Below are 24,174 nucleotides of genomic sequence, written 5' to 3' on the forward strand. Positions count from 1 at the left end.
CACGACTGGCTGAGAGCAGAAAAACATTTGCACTGAGTGTGGTAACTAATTCCTATGGCTTGCCAGTGGGTAAGGTTCCTACTCAACCAGATTCAGCCAACCTCTACCTCCAAGGATCTGCCAGAGGCCTAGTCACTGCAGGAAGTAGGGGCTGGGCCTGGACAGTCAGGTGACCTGCTAGGTGCTCTGGCTGAGGCACGAACCCAGACAGACACCCAAAGCATAGGCCTGCGTCTGGGGAGGAAGCTGGTCCCTGGAAGTAGGTAGAGAGCTGGATGGCCACAGAGAAAACGACAGAGGGTAAAAACCTATCCTTTTCCTTCCAGGTTCTTTTCCCTTCTGAGTTCTGGGCAACAAGGGGGAGAACTGGCTTGTAAAGGTCACTCGGGGGTTATGCAACCCCCGAGGCCCAGAGCCATCACAACTAGATCTCCTAAAGCTTCTGCTCAACAACTCAGATCTCCATCGCCCCGTCAGAACCCTTCAGATCCTGAAGCACTCTCCCTGGTTCCCCAGACCCACACTCACTGGTCCCAAGGTCTCCCCACCCGAACCTCTGGGCCCCAGACCTGGTTTCCTTGCCATAGAGAACGCGTTTCACCTCCCGCAAGTCTGCAGGAGGCAGGTGCTTCTCCAAACTGTGCTCCAGCGACTCCCACTCAGGACCCGCCATGGCTGGAGTCTGCAAGCGCGGACGAGGCGCTAAGGTCCAGACCAGTACTGCCTACCCTTTGCCCCCAGAAAGAGGAGGAGCCGACAACCAGGTCCACGCACGCGCTCTCCTCTCTCCCCTCACCTTCGGCCTCTGGAGGGCTCACGTGAGGCACGCCCCCTCCTCGCGCCTTCCCAGGCTTCGCGGGTGGGACCGCCCCTTGCCTTTCGCACCTCTTTGCGCACGCGCTAGGACACGCCCCTTCCACCGGCGGGACCGCCCCGAGCCCTCGCGCCTCTGCTGCACGCAGGAGCTGCGGCTTCTTGCCGCTTGTGGCCTTTGCGGGTCCCCAGATGCGTTCTGTTGCCTCCTCCCTCGCCGTCCGGTTCCTGGCCGGAGGTGTCTGGCGGGACCGAGAATCCGGAGAGGCGGCGAGGGAGCCCCTGAGCGCGGCCTCCGGGGGCGGGCAGCGGCGCGGTCTGAGGTAAATGCCTGGCCCGGCCGGTCGGACCCTCGCGGGGCCGGTTCCCGCCGCCACCGCCAGTGGGCAGGGCTTCTCCTCGCCCCGACCTCGGTCTCGGGTCTGCCAACCGGGCCGGCCCACCGCACGGGACTGCGGAGGAAGGTACGGGACGAGCTTCAGTGTCCCAAGGGCAGTAACTGCACCACCGTTTTCCAGTGCCCCGTATTTGTGAGCACTTAGGGCTGCCCCACCACGCCTGGGGCCAGGCTGGAAGACCCTGGCCGCACGCGGCCACCCGGGGCTTCGGGGTCCGAGCCTGGCCAGCTTGAGCGAAGGGTCAAGCGATCTCATGCGCTTGCGTGGAGTGAATACGGCAAAACGCTGGGGCCCCAGCGCGGGGCTCCCACTCCGGACCGGTGGGCCCGCCTGTCGGCTCTGCAGTCTGCAGTGGGTGTGCCCGCATGGGCACTTTCCTGGGAGGGGGGCGCTTTAGACCCGCGGAAACGATCGGGGCACAGCCCCTCTCGCAGTTCCCGCGGATCCAGAGAGTGCTGCCCCCTGAGGAGACAAAGATCCACTTTTCAGCCCAACTGGGAATCGGAACGGAGCAGCTTAACTCTGGTGAAGAAACCAGTCAGCCCAAGTCCTGGTTAAGCAACTTGCAAACCTCGTGACTCCAGGGAAGTTACCCAGGCACTCTGACCTTCTGTTGCTTTATATGTAAAATAGAAATACGGCTACCTTGCAGGGTTGTTTAAAAGTAAGATAAAATGGAGGGAGGGGGGAAGTGTCCCCATGGCTTAGTTGGTTGAGCATCAGACTTCACCTCAGGTCTTGATCTTAGGATCGTCAGTTCAAGCCCCGTGTTGCACTCCCCGCTGGGCGTAGAGCCTACTTAAAGTAAGATAAGCACAAAACGGTCTAAAAGTAGGTGCTGCAGACCAAATGGTTGAGACATTTTATATAAGTCAGTAACTCAACGAGTTTTGGCCGTTGTTTTGATAAATGTTAACAGAGTTTGTAGTTATCTGATGGAGCTCCCTTTTCAAGAATGCAAACTTTGGCTGAGGCTTTTTGTATGTAAGGCTCTGAGATAAGGACAATACACAGAGAACAAAACCTAATACTTTTTCTTCATGGTTTAAGGTAGGGACAAACTTGTAAATACTTACAGATACAGCAGATTTAAATCTGTGGAAAAGGTATACATTATGCTATGGAATTCTGAGAAAGAGGTGATTTCTGGCCTAGAAAAGGAAATTGTTTGAGGCCCAAGAAAGAGGTCTCATCGCTAACTCAAAGTGCCTCAAAGGAAACGTGACCCCCCGCCCCCATCACCAGGCCTCTTATCTCCTGTATGGTATTTCCTATTTTAGCTAATGGTCTCACTGCCCATTCATTTTGCCAAGCCTTTGAGAGTCATCCCCAACTCTTCCATGTTCTTTCCCTCCAAGGAAGCATCAAATTCTGCTAAATTTATCTCCTAAATTTTGTTAATCCTTCCCCCTCCCACCTCATGCCTACAATCATGTCATCTTTTGCTTGAATTGTTGTTAGTCTTCTAACCCCTGTACCTCTGATGTCTGTCCTTAGTTGTTTTTCTAAAACTGATAACTTACCATCCTTTGTGCCCTCTCTTTCAATGTCTCCCTACCTGGAATGACCTCTCATCTGTTTCGTGAGCTCCTACTCATCCCGCAAGATGCAGCTCAAATATCACCTTCTCTGTAATGTCTTCTTCAATTGCTCTGGGAAAAGTGTAGATTTCACTAACCCTTTATGGATACCTCTGTTAGAGCATTTATCAAAAGCTGTTGTGTAATTATTTCTGAGCCCTGGGCAGGAACTGGGTCTGATCTGCTTCTGTATCTACAGGGCTCTGGCACTCAGTAAATGACTGTTGAAGGAATTAATTCTGATGGGATCAAGGACAGATTCATTAAGGTGGTGACATTTGAGCTGGACCTTGAAGCAGAAGTAGAAACTATTATTACTAGATAAATTGCTTAATCCATCTTTCCCTATTGTTCAGTGACAGGTCATTCACACTGGGTCATTACAAACCAGGGTTTCACAAATATGCAGTGTTAATGTGAGAAGGATAAAAAAAAGTTGTATTTAAATTTTTATATTTACCTAATTTATTTTTCACTCTAAATATTAAGACACCACTAGATCCTTCTATGGTAATCATTAAAAAAAACCTTAAACTCTGCCCTAGTTTCTTTTTGTAATACCCAGCCAAGCCCCAAAGGTTTGAATTGCATGCAAGTGTGCTAGAATAAGAGACTCCTCCTTGTTTTGAAGACCATCTCGTTTTGTGGCAACATGGTGTGGTTTATGGATATATAATCATTTGAGTGTATACAGACATGAACAGGAAGAATAGAATATACCACAACCTCAATATAATGGTTATTTCTGGAGAATGAGGTAGAGGAATGGGCATCATTTGCTGATATATAATATTTTAATTCTTTTTTTAAAAAGATACAAAACATTAAAGTGCCATTTCCTGTCAAAAAAGATTTGAAGCATATGATGTTAACATTTAAAAAATCTGGGTATTTGTTGTTAGGCTTTTCTTTACATTTGAAATATTTTATAAAAAAATTATAGAAAAAAGAGCTTTAGACCGAGTCAGGAAATCTAGTTTAGTCTGGGTTCAACCTTTATCTCCGTTTTCCTGTTTTAAGAAAGTTTGTCGAGGGGAAGAGGCTGGAAAGACATTTATAGAGATAAACTAAGCCTTTCCTAATTCTAACAAAATATGATTCAAATAATATAGTCATATATAAATTCCTCTGTTAACATGCTTATTTGTGACAAAAGAGTTTCATTATAGAAACTGATTTTATAGGAAGAGTTCATTTGTTAGAAATGTACTAGTGTCTGTTCTTAGGTGTTATTTTTAAATTCACGGTGTGTGTTAATCTTGATTCTTAAGGAAAGTGTTTAAAGTACTATGGGTTCTGCTCATCATATTTGAAGAACTAAAATTTTATGATAATCATTGCTGAGTAGTCCTTGAAAGGGCTATGACATGGAGATCCCACCGCACTTTATTCTCCTTCGAGCGAGAGGGCTGCTTATTACCGTTTTAGTACTTTATGACGCACACAAGCTTTTGCCTCTTTTTGTCCCATTTCATCCTCCCAGTAATACTGTGAACTATGGGGCAGGGTTCTTGGTATTTGTCAGATTTCCAAGTTAAACATAACACTTATTGGAAATGAAAATACAGAAGCCAGTATTTCACTGATAGTCACAGGGGAAAGAGCTGAGGTGACCTGATTTCTAAGCAACTTTATAAAAGTCCAATTGCTGTCTTAATGATGTTTCTTAGCTCAGAAGTCATATTTCTTTATTTGATAGGGCTCATTTTATCATCATCATTATTATTACTCTTATGTATATGGAAGAGTTTTGGAATGGTATCCCCAGCCTGACTGAGAATGGATTTTGTAGCCGAGAAGAGCCAACCAGTTAAAATGGTGACTTTGTCTGCCAATGGTGAAGTTTCTTTGCCTTTTAGTGGCCTGAATGTTTTAACTTTTGTTTCACTTTATCCCTTGTGCTGCTTCTCCTCATGATGACGCATGTTCTTCCCTTCAAGGCCTTCTTTACTCATTAAACTTGTATAATTACACCTTAATGTTAGTTGACTGACACTAAAAATGCACTAATCGACTCCAGTTTAGTAAGGTCCTCTTCAAACCCTGCAGAAGGAACCTCTGATACTGTAAGTGTCAGGCATAGGAGAGGCCCTAAAAGAGATATTTATTTATTTATTTATTTATTAAAAGATTTTATTTATTTATTTGACAGACAGAGATCTACAAGTAGGCAGAGAGGCAGGCAGAGAGCAAGGAGGAAGCAGGCTCCCCGCCGATCAGAGAGCCCGATGTGGGGCTCAATCCCATGACCCTGGATCATGACCTGAGCCAAAGGCAGAGGCTTTAACCCACTGAGCCACCCAGGCACCCCTAAAAGAGATATTTAGATCAGGAAGCCCCACCCCTCAGATAACATCATTGAACAGCCTCAGTTTTTTTCTGGGATATGGCTTATCTGATGCATTCCTATTGCTACTTGTACATTCCTTGTACAGGCTCTCATCATTTCTTAAATTACTTCAACCAACTCATAATTAGTCTTTCTGCCTCCCAACTTCAAATTCCCCCTTGGCCTTAGTTCCCAGGTTGATCTGTTCTTCAATGACAGTCCATTAGTTTAGTCTGAAGTCCAACACTGTATGGAATAAGGCCCTCTGATTGGACCTCATTTTATGCTATCACTCTTCCCTGCCCTGCTTTGGACTCTAGTATTGTCCAACTGCTTCTGGTTGTACAAACATTAGATACCATTTCACACCTGTGTCTTTGTTGAGTTCCTTCTTTTCTTAGATAGTCTTATCCAAACCTTAAATTCAAGTGTCTCTTCAATAAAGCCTTTCCTGGCTCCTCAGGTTTATGTAAATTCCTACTTCTGTGTTGCCATAATACTCATGTCTTTGAATCTACACAAATTTGCATATAACTAGAGCTCAATAAATGATTGTTGAACCAAATGGAACACCATGTCAGTACTTATAAATGTTTGTAGTCACTTGATGAATTCTTTTTATGTATATTAACTCAATAGCTGCTTATTTAGCCTGCTTTTTAAAAAGACCACAATTGGCTGCAGCAGATTCTTGTTCCTCTCCTTTCAGTAACACTCAGCTGTCTTCGTTGCACCCTGATTATAGAGGATACAAGTAGTCCAACTCCTTGAGTGACTCTGAACAATAGGTGTTGGGGGAAGGAGCCCATTCTTGGGGACTACTTCATATAGCACAGCTCTGTCTATTGGGAAAGTTGCTGTTCAATATGTCTTCGTTCATCTCTCTCTAATTAGCCTCCTGGTTCGTATTTCCTTGGATTGAGAGTGTGGTGGAATCCTTGGCCATAATGTTCTTGTGTTATAGTTAACGTTTCAGACCCCATTTTCAGAAAGTTGTAGATATAGGTAACAGATAGCTGCCTACTTGTATTTTGAGAAACAGTAGAGTATAACAACAAAAAAAAAAACATTGAATTGGGTAAATAAACGGGTTCTAGTCATGGTTTTGCTATTATATAATTATAGCTTTAGGTAAATTACTTGATACCCCTTCCTAATCTCTTAATTCAAAGGTATTGGACTAATTCTCAAGAATTCTATGATTTTACTGTTGCTAGAGTTTAACATTTATTAAATGTTGTAACAGCTGTTTTCACTGAGACCCTCCACCCCCCCACCTTTTTTATATTGATGGCAAGAGCAAGTAGAGCACATGTGCCTTAACACCTGCAGGAGAAATCCTTGCACATTAGTGCCTTAAAGCCAGGACTGGTCCACACTTAGATTGCCATGGGTACAGGGGGAACTGCACTGGGATAGAAATCCAAGGACTTGGGGTTCAACCCTGGTTCTGTCCTTTTTGCTTATGTAACCAAAGGTCATGACCTTTCTGAACCACAGTTTATCTATAAATGAAGATAATAATACCCATTCCACTTCCTTTGATTTGAAAGAATCAAATAAGCTAAGTTGAAATATCTTTGAAAATCTATACAGTGGTATCTCTGTAAGATAATTATTTTTAATTGAGGAAAAGGTGTTTGAATATACTATTCCTATGGGAACACACACGCACACACCCATCCTTAATCTTTAAGGTATTTTTCCAGTGGTGATAATGCCTTTGCACTGAATCACTTATATGCTTTCCACTAGTTCTTCTGGTGATAAATAGCATACACTTTGAACACTGAGTAATTTTTGAGGAAGGCTGTAGTCTGAGACTGTGAAATAAAGCAAAGATGACTAGCCAGAGCTGAAATCTCGTCCATGAACCATCACCAGTTTGTTAATCATTTAGGCTAGCCAACTCAGCACAGGCTTATGTATCATTAGGAATGCAAAATCCCAGGTTGACTTTTTGGTACCTAAATTTCATGAAATATCAATGTGGTAAATAAAGCTCCTTCTCAGAAAAACAAAAACAAAAACAAAAAACCCAACCTCCTTTTCTACCTCCTTCTCTCCCAAAACAATTACATAAATATGCAGTGGGGTTAGCACCAAAACATGTGGCATTTAGAGATAGTTGTCTGTAAGCTCAGTGTGAGCCTGTAGTGTGTTATAGCTGCCAAAAAAAAGCTGTTAGGACCGTAGGTTGCATATTGACAGTTGTAGTAGCTAGAGTATACCTGAAATTTATCTAGCTCTGGGTTAGATACAAGGCATATAAATCATCTTGAATGTATCCAGAAAAGAAAGAGTAATGTTGCTGAGAACATTTAACAACAACAACAGATAGTCAAGGGCACTGGGAACATTTATCTAGCAAAACAAAGCAAACAAACTCAGGAAAAATATTGTCACTTTATTCCAATATCTGAAGGTGGCCACATATAAGAGGTTTATAGTTGTTCTGTTTGGCCCTAAGGAGAGGAGCTGGAGTCAATGGCTAGAAGTCAGGGAGGCATATTTCAACCCAAAGCAGTTATTTTCAATAGGTCGTATGAAATGAAATAGGCTGGTGTGCAGGCAGTGAGCTCTCAGTCGTTCTGGGTGTTCAAGGATGGTCCAGATGACCACTTGGTGGGAGTATTGTAGAAGAAAGTCATCAGATGGGTGGTGGAACCAGATAGTCCATGATTTGTGTATATTGCTTTAACATGAACCTAAAAAGAAAAAAAGCACAACAACTTAGGTATATTAAATCCAAAGAACCATACACAGAGCATAGAATAATATAAGACAGCTTGGTATCTGAAAAGTGAAGTTAGCAAGGGCGATTTTGCTGAAGAATTAGGAGATGAGAAGAGTTTATTATTAATAGTAGTAGTAGTATTGTATTTGCTTTTTAAAAAAGGATTTTATTTCTTTATTTGAGAGAGAGAATAAGAAAGAGCATGAGAGGGGAGAGGGTCAGAGGGGGAAGCAGACTCCCCACTGAGTTAGGAGCCATCCTAGGACTCCAGGATCCCGGGATTGTGACCTAAGCTGAAGGCAGTCCCTTAACCAACTGACCCACCCAGGTGCCCCAGTAGTATTGTATTTGGTTTGATTGATTTTAAAGGAAAAGGACTATTTTTACTGCTGGTGTGAGTGGACCTAGTTTCTAGGACCTAATGATGACTGGAGTTCTGGTCATAGAATCAGAGGTTGAAACAACCAATTTGTGGTTGTAAAAAGTAATTTCAACTTGGAAGTGGTTGGGGCTCAATTAGAGGGGAAAAAACACTGTATGGGGATTAAGAGACCAAGCAGGTACACAGCTGTATACGGTCTAAGGGTGGAACAAGTGTACAGAAAGAATTAGATATTTATGAAGCCAAGCTAAACAGATTGGTGTTCTGTACTTTGCCACCTTAGATAACTAGCATCTTAAAATCCTTACTGAAACAAAGTAGATTTTGCGTTCTGGGAGGCTGTAGTGTGTGCTAATGATCCATTGTAGGGTGCTTGCAGTATTGTAATAAGGTAAAATGTTCTTTGCCCCACCAACTACATTAACAACTGGCAAGTCCTGCCCTTAGTCCCAGGATCTGAGTCCTACTTCATATCCCAACCTTGCTGCTAGCCCTGCCTGAATGAATGTCCCAAATTGGATAACCAGTCTGCTATATTGGAAGTACTAAGTCTTCTTGCATTCCAGCTCAGTAACCGAAGCTACGTTTCATTTCCTTAAACCCATCACAGTGCACTGTTGTCTCTTAAACTGAGCACTGCCAAAAACTTGAATCTAGCTTTTTAAAAAAGATTTTATTTATTTATTTATTTATTTATTTGACAGAGAGAGATACTCTCTCGGAGAGGTACTCCGAGAGAGGGAACACAAGCAGGGGGAGTGGGAGAGGGAGAAAACAGGCTTCCGGCCAAGTGGGGAGCCGGATGTGGGGCTTGATCCAAGGACCCTGGGGTTGGTTATGACCTGAGCTGAAGGCAGATGCTTAACAACTGAGCCACCCAGGCACCCCTGAATCTAGATTTTGAGTCTCACTCTGGTTGCTGGGCCCTGTTAGTTCTCTCTCTCTCTCTCTCTCTTTTTTTTTTTTAGGTTTATTTATTCATTTGAGATAGAGAGCGTGAGCACTTGCACACAGCAGGAGTGGGGGCAGAGTGCGAAGGAGAGGGAGAGAATCCCAAACCGACTCTAGCTGAGTGCAGAGCCCAACGTGGGGCTTGATCCCACCATCCTGAGATCATGACTGGATCTGAAACCAAGAGTTAGAGGCTCAACTGACTGATCCACCCAGGCGCCCCGGGGCCCGGCTAGTTCTTGCCAGACTCTAACACTGTTTCGTGGACTGCCAGCTGCTGAATCTCACAGCCTCAGAGCCTCACCTTTGGATCTCTGTGGGTGCTGCAGATAGAGGCTTCAGTTCTCTAAGAATCAGGGCTCCCTTGATCATCAAGAGCCTTTCTTACACTCCCAGGTTTCTCCCCAGTTAAGGGAGTTGGTCTGACCATGCCATCTACACTTGGGGAGCCAAACAGTTATTGGCCTGAGACAGAGCAATCCATAGAAGCCCATCCTCCATACTCAGCCTCTGCAGCCACTAGCCGTCAAGAGCTTCCTGAACCTTGTATCCTGTGTCCTGCTGGAATTCTGGGCTGTGCTTCTGTGCTCCATAGCCCCATCTCTGTTAATAACTGGATACTTGTCCTGTCTGGACTCTAAAGAGTTAGTTTTGGCAGTCCATGGCAGGCTGTACAGATTGTTTCACAGAAATCTTTTATGTGTTTAATATTTGTACTCTTCATTAGTTAGTTTTAACATGTGTTGAATGTGCCAGACATTGTGTGAGGCCCTGGGGTAAAACATGAACAAGTTGTGGTGCTTGTTTTCATTATCATAATAATGGCTCTTACAGAAATTTCTTGAGTATCTGCTATGTCCCAGGCACTGTGCTAGGCCTATAAGAGCCTTTATAGGGTACAGAAAGTGTGCTTAGGAAGTGGTAGAAGGAAAAGTCAGGTAGTTTGTATTATATACATAAGGCTGCAGACATAGCACATGGTTAGTGCTTGATAAACAATAGCTGTGTTTATAATATTAGGTGATAACATTACTGAAAGTGACACACAGATCCAGAGTGGGGAGAACAAACATCTGAGCCAGAGGATGTGTAGAGGACACAGGAAGGTCAATCCAAAAAAAAAAAAGGAAAAGTGAGACTGCAAACAGAAAAAGATGACCATTGCAGAGTAGCCAGTCTGTCTGGAACAGCAGAGTAGATAAAGTGTTGCACCGTACCAGTATATGGAAAGATGTCTAGAGAGTTCTAGATATATACGTGCTAGTGAGAGACTGTAGCCATGAAACCATTAACCATATTCACAGGAGACAATGATTGCGTGAAGTTGTAAAAACCGGAAGGAGAAGACAAGCCTGAAAATTATCCAGTTAAAGGAAGGAAGATTGCAGACTGCTTAGTCACCTGAAGAGAGTAACCCTTACAAAATGAGAGGAGATGATTACCTCACTTAAGTGAGCATTGATCAACGTGTTTGGCAGGACAAGTAGAAATGTTTTTCTCTTAAATAATTCAAGCCTGCAGGCTTCCAATTCAGTTTAAGATAGTATAAGTGTCTGCTATATATAAATGTGTATGGCATACCAGTGGTGAATGAGTAGAATTTAAAAGAGGAATAAGTAAAACTTACGGTCTGTATTCAAGGGAGTGTTCATGAATAAATCTCCTGATAGTAAATACACCATAGCCTTCAGTTGAGCACATTACACAAACACAAAGAAATTGTATTTACTTATTGATCTGGTTTATAACATACTTACACCATAGAGTAATACTGTAATCTGAGGGAATCAGTCCTTTCTATTTCTTATGTTCTATATCTCTACAAGGTAGACTTAATTCAAGTTTTATGACAGATTTTCATGACTCATTGTTGAGTTAACAGATTACAGAAAGTGGTGGAGAAACAAATGAAATTAAAATAATATTAAAGTGGGGCGCCTGGGTGGCTCAGTTGGTTGAGCAACTGCCTTCGGCTCAGGTCATGATCCTGGAGTCTTGGGATCGAGTCCCACATCGGGCTCCTTGCTCAGCGGGGAGTCTGCTTCTCCCTCTCACCCTCTCCCCTCTCAAGATCTCTCTCTCTCTCTCTCAATAAAAAAAAAATCTTAAAAAAAATAATATTAAAGTTACAGCTATGTGAGATGGGATTATATAGTATTGATATCCTTTATTCTTTTTAAAAGATTTTACTTATTTATTTGAGAGAGAGTGGGATAGTGAGAGAGTGCACAAGCAGGGAGGAGAGGGAGATGCAGGCTCCCTGTGCACAGGGAGCCTGATGCGGGGCTTCATCCCAGGACTCTGGGGTCATGACCTGAGCCCAAGACAGATGCTTAATGGTCTGAGCCGCCCAGGTGCCCCTAGTATTGATATTCCTTAACTAGTAAATTTACCATCCATTGGGAAGCAATGTTCTTATTTTATCAGAAGCAGCACAGTATAATAGCAAAATCATAAGTTTTTTTTTTTTTTTTGCAAAATCATAAGTTTTTAAAGCCCTGGCAGAACTATGTATTAGTTTCATTACTAATACAAGTTATGTAACTTTTCTGGACCTTCTTTTCCTCTTCTTTAGCATAAGATGATAGGACTTGCATTTACGGCTGCTCCAAAGGTCCAAGATCCAAAAGCAGATATATAAAATAATTGGCTGTACGGTGCCCCATTCTCAGTAGGGGCAACCCTTCCCCACAGTGATGTTGCCACTCTTTTAACAATATTTGGAAACCCACTCCCTGGGGCGCCTGGGTGACTCAGTCAGCTGGGTGTCTGCCTTTAGCTCAAGTTGTGATCTCACGGTCCTGGGAGCCCCAAGTCAGGCTCCCTGCTCATTGGGGAGCCTGCTTCTCCCTTTCTCTCTGCCTGCTGCTCCCCCTGCTTGTGCTCATACTCTTTTTCTCTGCCAAATAAATAAATAAAAATCTTTAAAAAAAAAAAAAAAAAGGAAAGCCTTTCCCCAAATTGCCTACAGAATCTGTGGCACAACCTCTAGAGATTTAGTGTTGATGCTCAAGAAATCTAGTTTGGTTTTTAGGGGGGAAGGAAGATTTTATTTTTGAAAAAAAAACAAAAAACAAAAAACAAGAAAAGTTAATTCAGAGCTAAGTTAATGGGTGATCAGGTTTGCGATGTTAACAAGTGTGTCAGTAAAGTTTGGACTGTGGATTGATCCTGAAAGCAACTCCAGTGTGGACAATTTCCAGGATAGTGTTAAACAAAAACAGAATTTTTGGAATAGGTTTCAGGTAAGTTCTTGTACATTTAAATGTCAACTTTATTACATTATAATCATACCTCATTTCTGTGGAAAGGATGATGCATTGATAACAGACTAGCAGAATGTGAGGAGAAGATAAAACTACAGTGAATACATAGCGGCCATCCTACTGGCACAGAGTTAATTAAAATGTTTAAAAATTCTCTCTTTGTATAAAACTCAAGCCTGGGTACTAACAATTTTTTTTTAAGATTTTATTTATTTATTTGACAGAGAGAGAAATCACAAGCAGGCAGAGAGGCAGGCAGAGAGAGAGAGGGGGGAAGCAGGCTCCCTGCTGAGCAGAGAGCCCGATGCGGGACTCGATCCCAGGACTCTGGGATCATGACCTGAGCCGAAGGCAGCGGCTTAACCCACTGAGCCACCCAGGCGCCCTGGGTACTAACAATTTTTGAAGTTACACTTCTAATCTTACTATGTTAAGGTCTTTTATATTCTCCTAGAGCAGAGCAGCCCTACTTTGTCTTCAACTCAGTATACCTTCAAATGAAGATGTCTTTCTCTTCCTAATATCCTTCTTTCAGCTTCCCAGACTTAAAAACTTCAGTCTAGGGGCATCGCTGGCTCAATCAGTGGAGCATGCCACTCTTGATCTTGGGGTTGTAAGTTTGAACTCCACGTTGGGTATAGAGATTACTTATAAACAAAAATCTTTAAAAAACAGAAAACTTCAGTTGGATTCTTTTTCTCACATTAAACCTGTTACTGTCCTTTCTGCCTTTGAAATGTCTTACATTATGCCTCTTTTCCAGTCTTACTGTATCCACCATCATTACCTTCCTCGCTGGAGCTGGCCTGGATCACTCTATTAGCTAGGAAGCTCATTTCTCTGATTTCTTTTGGCTTCTTTTTTTTTTTTTTTTTTAAGATTTATTTTATTTATTTATTTATTTGACAGACAGAGATTAGAAGTTGGCGAGAGGCAGGCAGAGAGAGAGGAGGAAGCAGGCTTCCCACAGAGCAGAGAGCCCGATGTGGGGCTTGATCCCAGGACCCTGGGATCATGACCTGAGCTGAAGGCAGCGGCTTAATCCACTGAGCCACCCACGTGCCCCTACTTTTGGCTTCTGATAGAGCTGTTTTAGATTAATTTTCCTAAAATAACACTCCCATCTTGTGTATGTATTTGTTACAATACCTAACACATTGATTTATAAATAATTATTTATGAGGTGCTAATTTGAGTACCTGTCTGTGGTTGGATTTCAGAATCTTTGAAAACAATGTTCTTTATCTGTGCCAGTAGTGCTTAGTACAGGGCCTTGCACACAGCTGTCTGGCCCCAACCAAGTTATGTGACTGTTCTATGCCTCAATTTTTTCATCTATGAAATGGTGATAATAGTATCTATCTCACAGCTGTGTTAAAAGAGTATGTATATGTGTGTATCAAAAGGTGGCTTTTATGTTATGATAACTTTTGTATATGATTGTTTTTGCATTACTATAACACTCAAACAAGTTACTGCTTTCTTATTCAAAGTAAACTCCCTTTTTCCTGACTCTTCAAGGGCCTCTGTTTTCAGGGCCACGTTCTCTCTCCAGGTTAGTCTCATTGTATCCTAACATAGTTTCCCATCCCCATAAGGCTACACTTCTTTTTGTCCAACCAGTGTTATGTACTGTTTACTGGCCATTTCCATCCTGGAGGTTCCTCCCCCTTCCACCAATGCCCTCACAAACCCCACCCACCCTTTGAGGTCCTCAGAAGTATCTCTTCCCACGGGAGGTCTTTATCAGCTGTTCTACCTTACACTCACCTCTCTCTTCTGAGGTTCTCTGGCGTTTGGAGCTTGTATCTCAGTTTAGGTACTTAACACTATAGTCTCTTACGTTTCTTTTTTTTTTATTTGTCAGGAGAGAGAGAGAGCGAGAGCGAGCACAGGCAGAGTGGAAGGCAGAGTCAGAGGGAGAAGCAGGCTCCCCGCGGAGCAAGGAGCCCGATGTGGGACTCGATCCCAGGACGCTGGGATCATGACCTGAGCCGAAGGCAGCGGCTTAACCCACTGAACCACCCAGGCGCCCCTAATGTGCTTTCTTGATGCATATTTAATGACTCTAGTAGGTGGTGGGATACAATAATTATTAAGAGGTGCCTCCAATCTAATGGGGAGCTAGATATACAAATATTCAGGATTTTGTAGGAAGACTGTATGGGAGACTTGAGAGCAGGTGATTAATGCTCAGATCTGTTAATTAGATAAATTACAGATCTGAGCAGAGGGTGAACTGGGTGAATGACTGGAAGTCAGGGCCTTCAGTCTGGAGTATTAGCTGTGTTATGACAAAGGCTTTAACTAAGGCACTGGAAAGAGGGTGAATTCAGAAGATATTGTGAGAATTAAAAGGGGATTTGTGACCATTCAAATACAGAATATAGAGTATAGATGATACACTCAAGATGACTTAGGCTTATTCTTTGAGCACTTGTTTGATAGCGGAGCCATTTAGGAAATAGCCACGAGGGCAAAAAAGCAAATTTGGAGATTTGGATACTTAAGGAACCTCCAAAGAGAGAGTCCTATGACCAGGTGGAAATTCAGGTCTGGTGCCTAAGGATTGAAATTTGGACTAGACAGTGAGAGCTGGGAATCTTAGTAAATAGTGGTAGTTGAATCCAAGGGAAAGGAAGTTATCCCCTGAACACAAGATGCATAAAGATGAGCGTAGAAAGTGACTGAGACAGCAATGTTCAGAGAAGTTAGAGGAGGTGCAGAAACGAGCAGGCCACCAAAGGTCAGAGTGTCAGGCCATAGTTAATGCTTGAGGAGCCAATTCACAAGTGTGTATTGAATTTAGAGTTTGGGAGGGCATTGAAATGGGCTAACATGGGGTGCCTGGGTGGCTCAGTTGTTAGGTGTCTGCTTTCGGTCAGGTTGTGATCCCAGAATGCTGGGATCAAGCCCCGCATCGGGCTCCCTGCTCGGTGGGAAGCCTGCTTCTCCCTTTCCCACTCCTGCTGCTTGTGTTCCTTCTCTCACTGTATGTGTGTGTGTCTCTCTCTCTGTCAAATAAATAAATAAATAGAAATGGGCTAAGCTGTCCCTAGTATTTCAATATATCGTGACCAAAATGAATTGAATATGGAGAAGGAAGAGCCACTGTGAGGATAAGCTGTGAATAAGCTTGGAATGACAGGAAGGAGAAAGAACAGCTTATTGTTTGAGGATGAAATCTGGGTTTTTTCAAAATGAAACTCTTTTGAACACTTTTGTGAAAAAAGGGGAAGGAGCTAGAAGAGGGAGAAGCAGTGTCTGTCTGTTGTGTGCTTGGTGATCTCCTCACACTTTTATATATTCTTTCATTCCATTTTCATAATCACCTTGAAGTAGGGGGTTTCCTGTCCACTTGACATATGAGGCTCAGCAAGGCTAACTGATCTGCCCAGAGGGATGAGGATTTGTTGAATTACAAAGATCAAACACTTGCCTGCCACGTGTTGCTGTTTCCAGACTCATTCTCACCCCTTTAACCTTTGTTGTTCCAGATTTAGAAGGACGTGGGAAAGAATGAGGCCAAGGTCACTGTATAGAGACTGCCTGGGGAGCAGTAAGAATATTATCTTGAGACAAGAGGCAGGACGTGAGGAAGAATCTGAACAGAGTAAGGCCTGGAGATGGACATAGGGAGCTAAGGGGACATACCGAGCCTTAGTTGGTCATCTCCTAAGAAGACAGAGGAGGGTAGTGTGAGATTAAAAAATGCTAACTGGATGAGGTGCCTGGGTGGCTCAGTTGGTTAAGAGACTCCCTTTGGCTAAGATCATGATCCTGGAGTCCCAGGATCAAGTCCAACATCAGGCTCCCTGCTCAGTGGGGAGTCTGCTTTTCACTCTGACTCTCTCCCCTCTCCCGCTCTCTCTCTTTCTCAAATAAAAAATAAATAAAAATTGTATATTCTTTTAAAAAAATGTTAATTGGATATTGACAGAAATCATCACTAAATAACAATGTTTAGAATGCTTTGCTGGGGCGCCTGGGTGGCTCAGTTGTTAAGCAGCTGCCTTCAGCTCAGGTGATAATCCTGAGGTCCTGGGATCAAGCCCTGCATTGGGCTCCCTGCTCACCCTGCTCAGCGGGAAGCCTGCTTCTCCCTGTCCCACTCCCCCTGCTTGTGTTCCTTCTGTTGCTGTGTCTCTCTGTCAAATAAATAGATTTTTATTTATTTATTTGACAGAGAGAGATCACAAGTAGGCAGAGAGGCAGGCGGAAGGAGAGAGGAAGGGAAGCAGGCTCCCTGCTGGGCTCGATCCCAGAACACTGGGTTCATGACCTGAGCCGGAGGCAGAGGCTTTAAACCACTCTGCCACCCAGGTGCCCCATTAAAATCTTAAATAAAATAAAATAAAATGCTTTGGTAGAGACATCTGGGTGGCTCAGTTGATCGAATGCCTGACTCTTAGTTTTGGCTCAGGTCATGATGCCAGGGTTGTGAGATCAAGCCCTGCATTAGGCTCCGTGCTGGGCGAGGACCCTGCTTAAGATTCTCTCTCTCCCTCTCTCCTTTCTCTCCCTCAAAAAAATAAAGTAAAATAAAATGCTTTGGTAAAAGAAGAGAAAGTTTGTTAAAGATTTTAAAGGTTTTTAAAAAATCCTATCTGAAAATGCTTTCACTTTCTTGAGATTTAAAAAAAGAAGGGGAAGGCAAAAAGGAGCCAAGTTAAAAAAAAAAAAAAAAAAGACTTCTAAAAAAGGAGTAGGAAGAATTGGAAGATCAGTATATGGTAGAAAAACTATATGAAAATATCTTTATATTTATATAAATTTAAGTTCCTATTCCCTAAAGAGTAAGGAATAAAGTATCAAAGAACTCCACATTCTTAGGAATATGTAGAGAACCCAAGGCCTTCTGCTTCAGCAGAGAGCATTGAACCCTGGAGTGACGAGACCTGCCTCAGATCCTGGCTCCGTCTCTAGGCAATTCTCATCATTTAACTAGTTCTGTTAGCTCAGCTGCAAAATCTGGGGGTTGATCTATGATATCCGAAGTGCCTTTGAGCTCGACATGTCTGTGCTGGTGTTTAGATGTGGTACAACATAATGGTGAGGAGCACAGACTCTGAGGTCAGGATGCTACAATTTCTCAGCATCTCAACCCAAGTTATATGACCGTGGCAAGTTGTTAGCCCCTCTGGGCCTCCGTTTCCTCATCTGTCAACTAGGGATACTAATAGTAAGTAACCCACTGAATGGTTTATGAAGATTCAATGAAAAAAAATATATAAAAAGTACCTGACAACAGTAAGGTTCCATTTACCTTCTGTTCCTTGCAACCTTGGTAAATGGAATTAACCAATTGGAGTTTGCCAGGTTCCCCTTTTGGGAAAGGAATGAAAGGAATCTTCAAAGATCTGAGTGATCAGGACCTCTGAGTTATGATTCAGCCACAGTCAACTGTCAAATTTTCCCACAGCTCAGTGGAAAGTCACTGAAGACTCCGCGAAAACAGTGCCACCCCTCCTTCAGTGTTTCTCTGCTGGGATGAACCGCTGACTCTGGAGGTCTGACCATATCAGCGTTCCAGCAGGGAGAGGATCTAAGCAGGCTTGATAGATTTTCCAGCCTACGCACTGTCTGTAGGTGCTTCTCCTGTTCCAGCAATGTTGTAAGACTCAAGCCTATGAGAATTCGTTGTCAACCCAACTGTGGGGCACCAAAGAAGACAAGTTAGAGGGTGTGGGTCATTTTTCCAGGCAGGAGCAATGATGTAGTGACTGTCAGGTTATTTCAGAATTTGGAACCTCAAGTCTTCATCCCCCACACCTTGTTCTGTGTATAAAGTCAAGATTATGGATACCACCTTGACAGAGAACACATATTAGGGATAATCACTAAGATTTTTAAGTTTTCTCAAGTGACCCCAGCGGAAGCTTCATCTTTGAATGTAACTGGCCACAGTTTAAACAAAAGTGGAAACACCCACACATTTGCTTATAGTTCTGATATCTTTTGAAATGTTCTTATGTCATTTACCCAAATTTGAGCTCAATATCCCTTCTATTGCTTGAATTCATCTTTTTAGCCTTGCAGAAGAAACTTGCAGCTAGTCCTATACCACGATGTTCAAGTAACTATTGGTGATCTGGGCCAAAGCTCTTTTTACTTCTTATATTTGCTCTTTTAAGAATGGACATGGTTAAAAAAAAAAAAAGAATGGACATGGTTATAGTATAAAGCTGGTCTGGATTTTTCCTTGCACTGAGGCCTACTCAGTACAAGAATAGACTTTAAAATCTAGGCCTCTTGTCTAGGGGGGATATTCCTTATAGCTCACCCAGGACTAGATCCTGCATGCCACTCCCCACATACCAGTCATCATAACACACCTTCAAATAATATTTTAGGGGGCCTGGCATCTGCACTCTGAAAATTTCTGCCCTTGGGCTCACTACTTCTCTGTGTACTTTTTTGTCTTTAGGTAGATCACTGGGATCTCTGCCCTTTGTGGAATAATCTACTCCATAGTTCTTGAAATGCCATACGACACACAATATGTTTGTAGGTAAAGATACTGAGGCCCAGAAAAGACAATTAAGTTGCCCAAGTTCTTACAAAAACTCAATAACAGGGGTCAAGCCCAGAATGCAGATTTCTCTGAATCCTGCTCACTACTGACTCTGTTAAACTAGTAAGCATCTTCTTTTATTTTTTTAAAAAATATTTTATTTATTTATTTGACACAGAGAGAGAGAGATCACAAGCAGGCAGAGAGACAGCGGGGAAGCAGGCTCCCCACTGAGCAGAGAGCCCAATGTGGGGCTCAATCCCAGGACCCTGACACCATGACCTAAGCCAGAGGCAGAGGCTTTAACCCACAGCCACCCAGGCACCCCAGAGCATTTTGTTTTAAAGGAGTGGTTAAGGGACCCCTGGGTGGCTCAGTTAAGTGTCTGCCTTCAGCTCAGGTCCCGAACCCAGGGTCCTGGGATCAAGCCCTGCATTGGGCTTCCTGCTCAGTGGAAGGCCTGCTTCTCCCTCTCCCACTCCCTCTCTCACTGTTTCTCTCTCTGTCAAATAAACAAATAAGATCTCAAAAAATAAAAATAAATAAAGGAGCAGTTAGGATGAGTGAGGGAATAAGACTCAATGAAGAAAGGATAGAACTGAAGGTTAGAACCCAGGCAGAGAGGGGGTTCTCTACGTAGGCAGAAGGCCCAGGCAAGCAGTGGGTACCTGCTTGTGGCCAGGGAAAGGAAGTGCCACAGGGTGAGAAAAAGGCACAGAGAGAGTTGAGTGACCACTACTGCATCCTTGGCCTACTAGAAAATCTCACTCAGCCAAACAGATAGAAATGTCCCTCTAGAACTTACTATTTCTACAGCTGTGAAATAACTGCTGCTTATCTTTCCTCCAGGAGATTCCTTGGAATGAAACCAATGGGAGATCAGGGTTTGGGAGAGTCTCATCAGAGCAGATGGGCCAGCAGCAGCCAGAAAGCTTGTTGCCTTTGGCTGAGAGCACCATCCTGGATCTGAACGTCTTGTGAATAAACCCCAGCAGGCTCAGCCTTAGGCCAGAGTGAAGCTGGCCTGCTTCTCCTTGAAGAGGAACCTAATGTACTCCCACATTTTCCCTCCCCTCTTGCTGATTTCAAAAATCACATTCTCAGAGAGCTTTTCAACCTAAAACCATGTAGCCCATTAGCAGCCCTGGGAGGATGGCTTCTTAGAGTTTTTGGTCCCTTGGTACATTTGGAAGTACACTGCATGAGCGGTCAGGAGGCCTGGGTTCTGGTTCTTACACCACAATTTTCCTTGGGGCAGTGGGCAAATGATTCTTCCCTAGGCCATAGTTTTTCCTAACTATAAGTTTGTTTATAATAACAATAACTTCCGTTTAGGAAATGTTCATTACTACATACCATAATCTCAATTGCATTCTTTCAGTAGTGTCCTATGGAATAGGTACTGTTATTGTCCCATCTTACAGATAAGGAAACAGGCTTAGAATTCTCATTCCCTCACCACCCTGTGTTTTTTTTTTATTAACATATAATGTATTATTTGCTTCAGGGGTATAGGTCTGTGAATCATCGGTCTTACACAGTTCACAGCACTCACCATAGCACATACCCTCCCCAGTGTCCATAACCCAGTCACCCTATCCCTCCCCCTCACTCCCCATTAACCACCCTATTTATTTTTTTATTCTTATTTTTTAAAGATTTTATTTATTTATTTGACAGAGAGAGGTCACAAGTAGGCAGAGAGGCAGGCAGAGAGAGAGGAGGAAGCAGGCTCCCCGCTGAGCAGAGAGCCCGATGCGGGACTCAATCCCAGGACCCTGAGATCATGACCTGAGCCGAAGGCAGTGGCTTAACCCACTGAGCCACCCAGGCACCCCTAACCACCTTATTTATTTATTTATTTATTTATTTTTAAAGATTTTATTTATTTATTTGACAGAGACCACAAGTAGTCAGAGAGGCAGGCAGAGAGAGAGAGAGGAGGAAGCAGGCTCCCTGCTGAGCAGAGAGCCCGATGCGGGACTCGATCCCAGGACCCTAGATCATGACCTGAGCCAAAGGCAGCGGCTTAACCCACTGAGCCACCCAGACGCCCCTAACCGCCCTATTTAAATCACCAGTCCCCACCCCCCCATACCCTGGCCAAGATTCCTTTCTCTGCTTTATTTTAGACATAGCACTTCTTACTACCTGAAATATTACATATTTTACCTTTTTTTGCCTTCTCCCGAGACAAGATTTGTAAACTCTGTTAGGGAGTGGATTTTGTCTTTATGTTCTTGTTGTTCATTTGATGTGTTTCCAGGGCTTAGAATAGTGCCTGGCACATAGTAGGCACTCAAATATTAGTTGAATGAATGAATTGTCAGTAGGAGTATAAATTGTTACAGACTCTAGAGAAATCAATTTAGCAATATTAATATTTAACAAACATATTTAATATGTTGCCACTGTGATACCAGAACTAGGAATTTATCCTGTAGATGACATCTTCATGCATATGCTTAAAGTCATTAGTGCAAGGATGTTTACTGCAACATTTTTTGGTGTATAAAAGGACTAAAATCAGTCAAACTGTTCATCACTATAGGAGCTCATTGAATCAATTGTGGTGGGTCCCTACAGTGGAATTCTCTGCAGGAGCAGGAAAGAATAAAGTAGGCGTGCATGAGCTGATAGGCAACAACATAAGATACATAATTAAGGGAAATAAAGGAGAGTTCAGAACAGAATATTACTCCATTTATATCAAAAGAAAAAGATAATATACTTGTTTATGTCTGGCCATTTCTAGAAGGAGAAACAAGAAACAAATAGCTGCCTCTGGGGGTGGCCAGAGGTTCTGGGTTGGGATGGAGAATACTCTTACAGTACGCCCTTGTTTTTAAGTTTTCTTTTTTAGCAGTTTTCTTGAGATAAAATTCACATATTATACATTTCACCCACTTAAATTGTTTAATTCATTAGTTTTGCTGTATCATATTATTAATTTTTTAAGATTGTGGCAAAATATGTATAATAAAATTTGACATTTTAACCATTTTTTAAAAATTTTGTTTTTATTTATTTGACAGAGCAAGTCCATAAGCAGGGGGAGCAAGCAGAGGGAGAGGAAGAAGCAGATTTCCTGCTGAGCAGGGAGCCCAACATGGAACTCCATCACAGGACCCCTAGATCATGACCTGAGCCAAAGGCAGACACTTAACCAACTGAGACACCCATACACCCCCATTTTAACCATTTTTAAGCATATATTCAGCAGCATTAATTACATTCACAAAGTTGTGCAACCGTTACCAATTTCTATCTCCAAAATCTGTTTTATTCCCCAAACATCATAATAGTCTTTTGTAGTATTTGATCTTTTTTTTAAATAGAGGGAAATAGGGGAGGGAGGGCAGAGGGAGAGAATCTTAAGCAGGCCAAGCGCAGAGCCCAATGCAGGGCTCAATCTTGAGATAATGACCTGAGCTGAAATCAAGAGTTGGGAACCACCCAGGTGCCCCTGTGGTATTTGACCTTTAAAAATCTTGTGCATGTGTTACTTTTTTTATTTCAGGGTCCTGGGATCGAGTCCCGCATCGGGCTCTCTGCTCAGCGGGGAGCCTGCTTCCCTCTCTCTCTCTTTCTCTGCCTGCCTCTCCATCTACCTGTGATTTCTCTCTGTCAAATAAATAAATAAATAAATAAAATCTTTTAAAAAAATACTTTTTTTATTTGAAAAAATCATTTCAAAAAGAAATTAAGTCAGGTTTAGAAAATTTATTAACTTGTCTAAGATCCCACAGCTCATATTCCATGACAGCAACCACCAGTATAATTAGAATAGAAATTATTACAAAGAATCAGGTTTTAGTAAGGGGTGTTGGATATCATCTAATACCTTCATTTTACAAATGAGATAACAGACTCACAGGGGTAAGGTAGTCATCCCAAGTCAGGATGTCCATCAGAAGCAGTCCTCCTAATCCAAGATATGCTGTTCAGAGTAGGTCACAGAAGAGGACTCTTGCCCCTCGACAAAGAGTGAGGCTTGAATCCCTCCTGCACAAAAGGGGATTTAAGTTCTTCTATGTCTCACGTATCTATACTGCCTACTAGTAGGGAATGGGGCCATTGAGCCTGATGCCACTGTTTCTGTTTATCTGAAACCATGTAGCAAATCTTCAGCACCTATCTCAATTTTTACTTCCAAGAAAATGTCTCTGATTGCCTTAATACATCCGTATCCCTACTTGATTCTTAACTCTTATAAATGTTAGTATTTAAAGCACATAAGGAGCAACCCGAGAATGTGAGACATCGTATAGCTATGTCAGTTTATGAATCCATTCTTCCCACTAGTGTAAGCTCCAGGAAGACAGGAATCGGGAGGTTGATTCCATGCAGTAGGTACACAATAGATAACTGACTGGATTAATTGAGTTGAAAAGTAGCTGTGGTCTGAGATGTAAGTTGTTTGTTTGTTTTTTGAGATGTAAGTTTTTCAAAAGGTTTCTCTTCGCCTCCCAGCAGAGATGCCTACTGGATCACAGAATATTGAAATTGTTGGAAGTTGTGACTGTCCTACCCCCCAGTCACCAAGAGCCAAGTATGATCCTTCTTTTGTCATATTTACCTCGACGTTAATAACACCCTCATGTATGTGATTGCTTACAGTTGATCTTCTTTTCCTTTCCTCTATGCCCAATAGATGGGAAGTTTCACAAGAATGTAGATGGTCCGTCTTGGCTCACCATTTTAATCTCCAGCACCAAGCCTGGTATTCAGGTATTCAAGAAATATTTGTGGAGGGGCACCTGGGTGGTTCAGTGGGTTGGGCTCTGCCTTTGGCTCAGGTCACGGTCTCAGGGTCCTGGGATCAAGCCCCTAATTGGGCTTTCTGCTCGGCGGGAGCCTGCTTCCCCTTCTGCCCTGCCTGCCTCTCTGCCTACTTGTGATCTCTCTCTCTCTGTCAAATAATAAATAAAATCTTAAAAAAAAATTTGTGGAAAGAATGGATGAATGACTATATCACCTTGTTTTATAGATGGAAACGGAGGCAAAAAGAGGTGTGGTCCTTAAAGACAAAACTGGGGGTGCGCCTGGGTGGCTCAGTCGTTAAGCGTCTGCCTTCAGCTCGGGTCATGATCCCAGGGTTCTGGGATCAAGCCCTGCGTCGGGCTCCCTGCTCTGTGGGAAGCCTGCTTCTCCCTCTCCCATTCCCACTGCTTGTGTTCCCTCTCTTGCTGTCTCTCTGTTAA

General features: G+C 43.0%; 2 protein-coding genes across 2 annotated transcripts in view; one reads left to right on the plus strand and one right to left on the minus strand.

The window, feature by feature from the left end:
• UPB1 (beta-ureidopropionase 1) overlaps window positions 1–736 on the minus strand; it is a 30,567-nt gene extending 29,831 nt beyond the window's left edge. Inside the window, exon 1 of the mRNA XM_082697728.1 lies at window positions 570–736. Within this exon, the coding sequence (XP_082553854.1) occupies window positions 570–673 (104 nt within the window). The 5' untranslated portion in view covers window positions 674–736. The remainder of the gene's footprint in view (window positions 1–569) is intronic.
• Window positions 672–23,939, plus strand: LOC309848059 (uncharacterized protein; the record flags this gene model as incomplete). The annotated part of the gene is made up of 3 exons (XM_082699054.1): window positions 672–1,277; window positions 23,444–23,522; window positions 23,625–23,939. 3 exons carry the CDS (start codon window positions 672–674, stop codon window positions 23,891–23,893), a joined length of 954 nt encoding a protein of 317 aa, XP_082555180.1. The 3' UTR covers window positions 23,894–23,939.
• Between the last annotated feature and the right edge of the window lie 235 nt (window positions 23,940–24,174).

This window comes from Mustela nivalis (assembly GCF_964662115.1).
Source record: "Mustela nivalis genome assembly, chromosome: 14".
NCBI lineage: Eukaryota > Metazoa > Chordata > Mammalia > Carnivora > Mustelidae > Mustela > Mustela nivalis.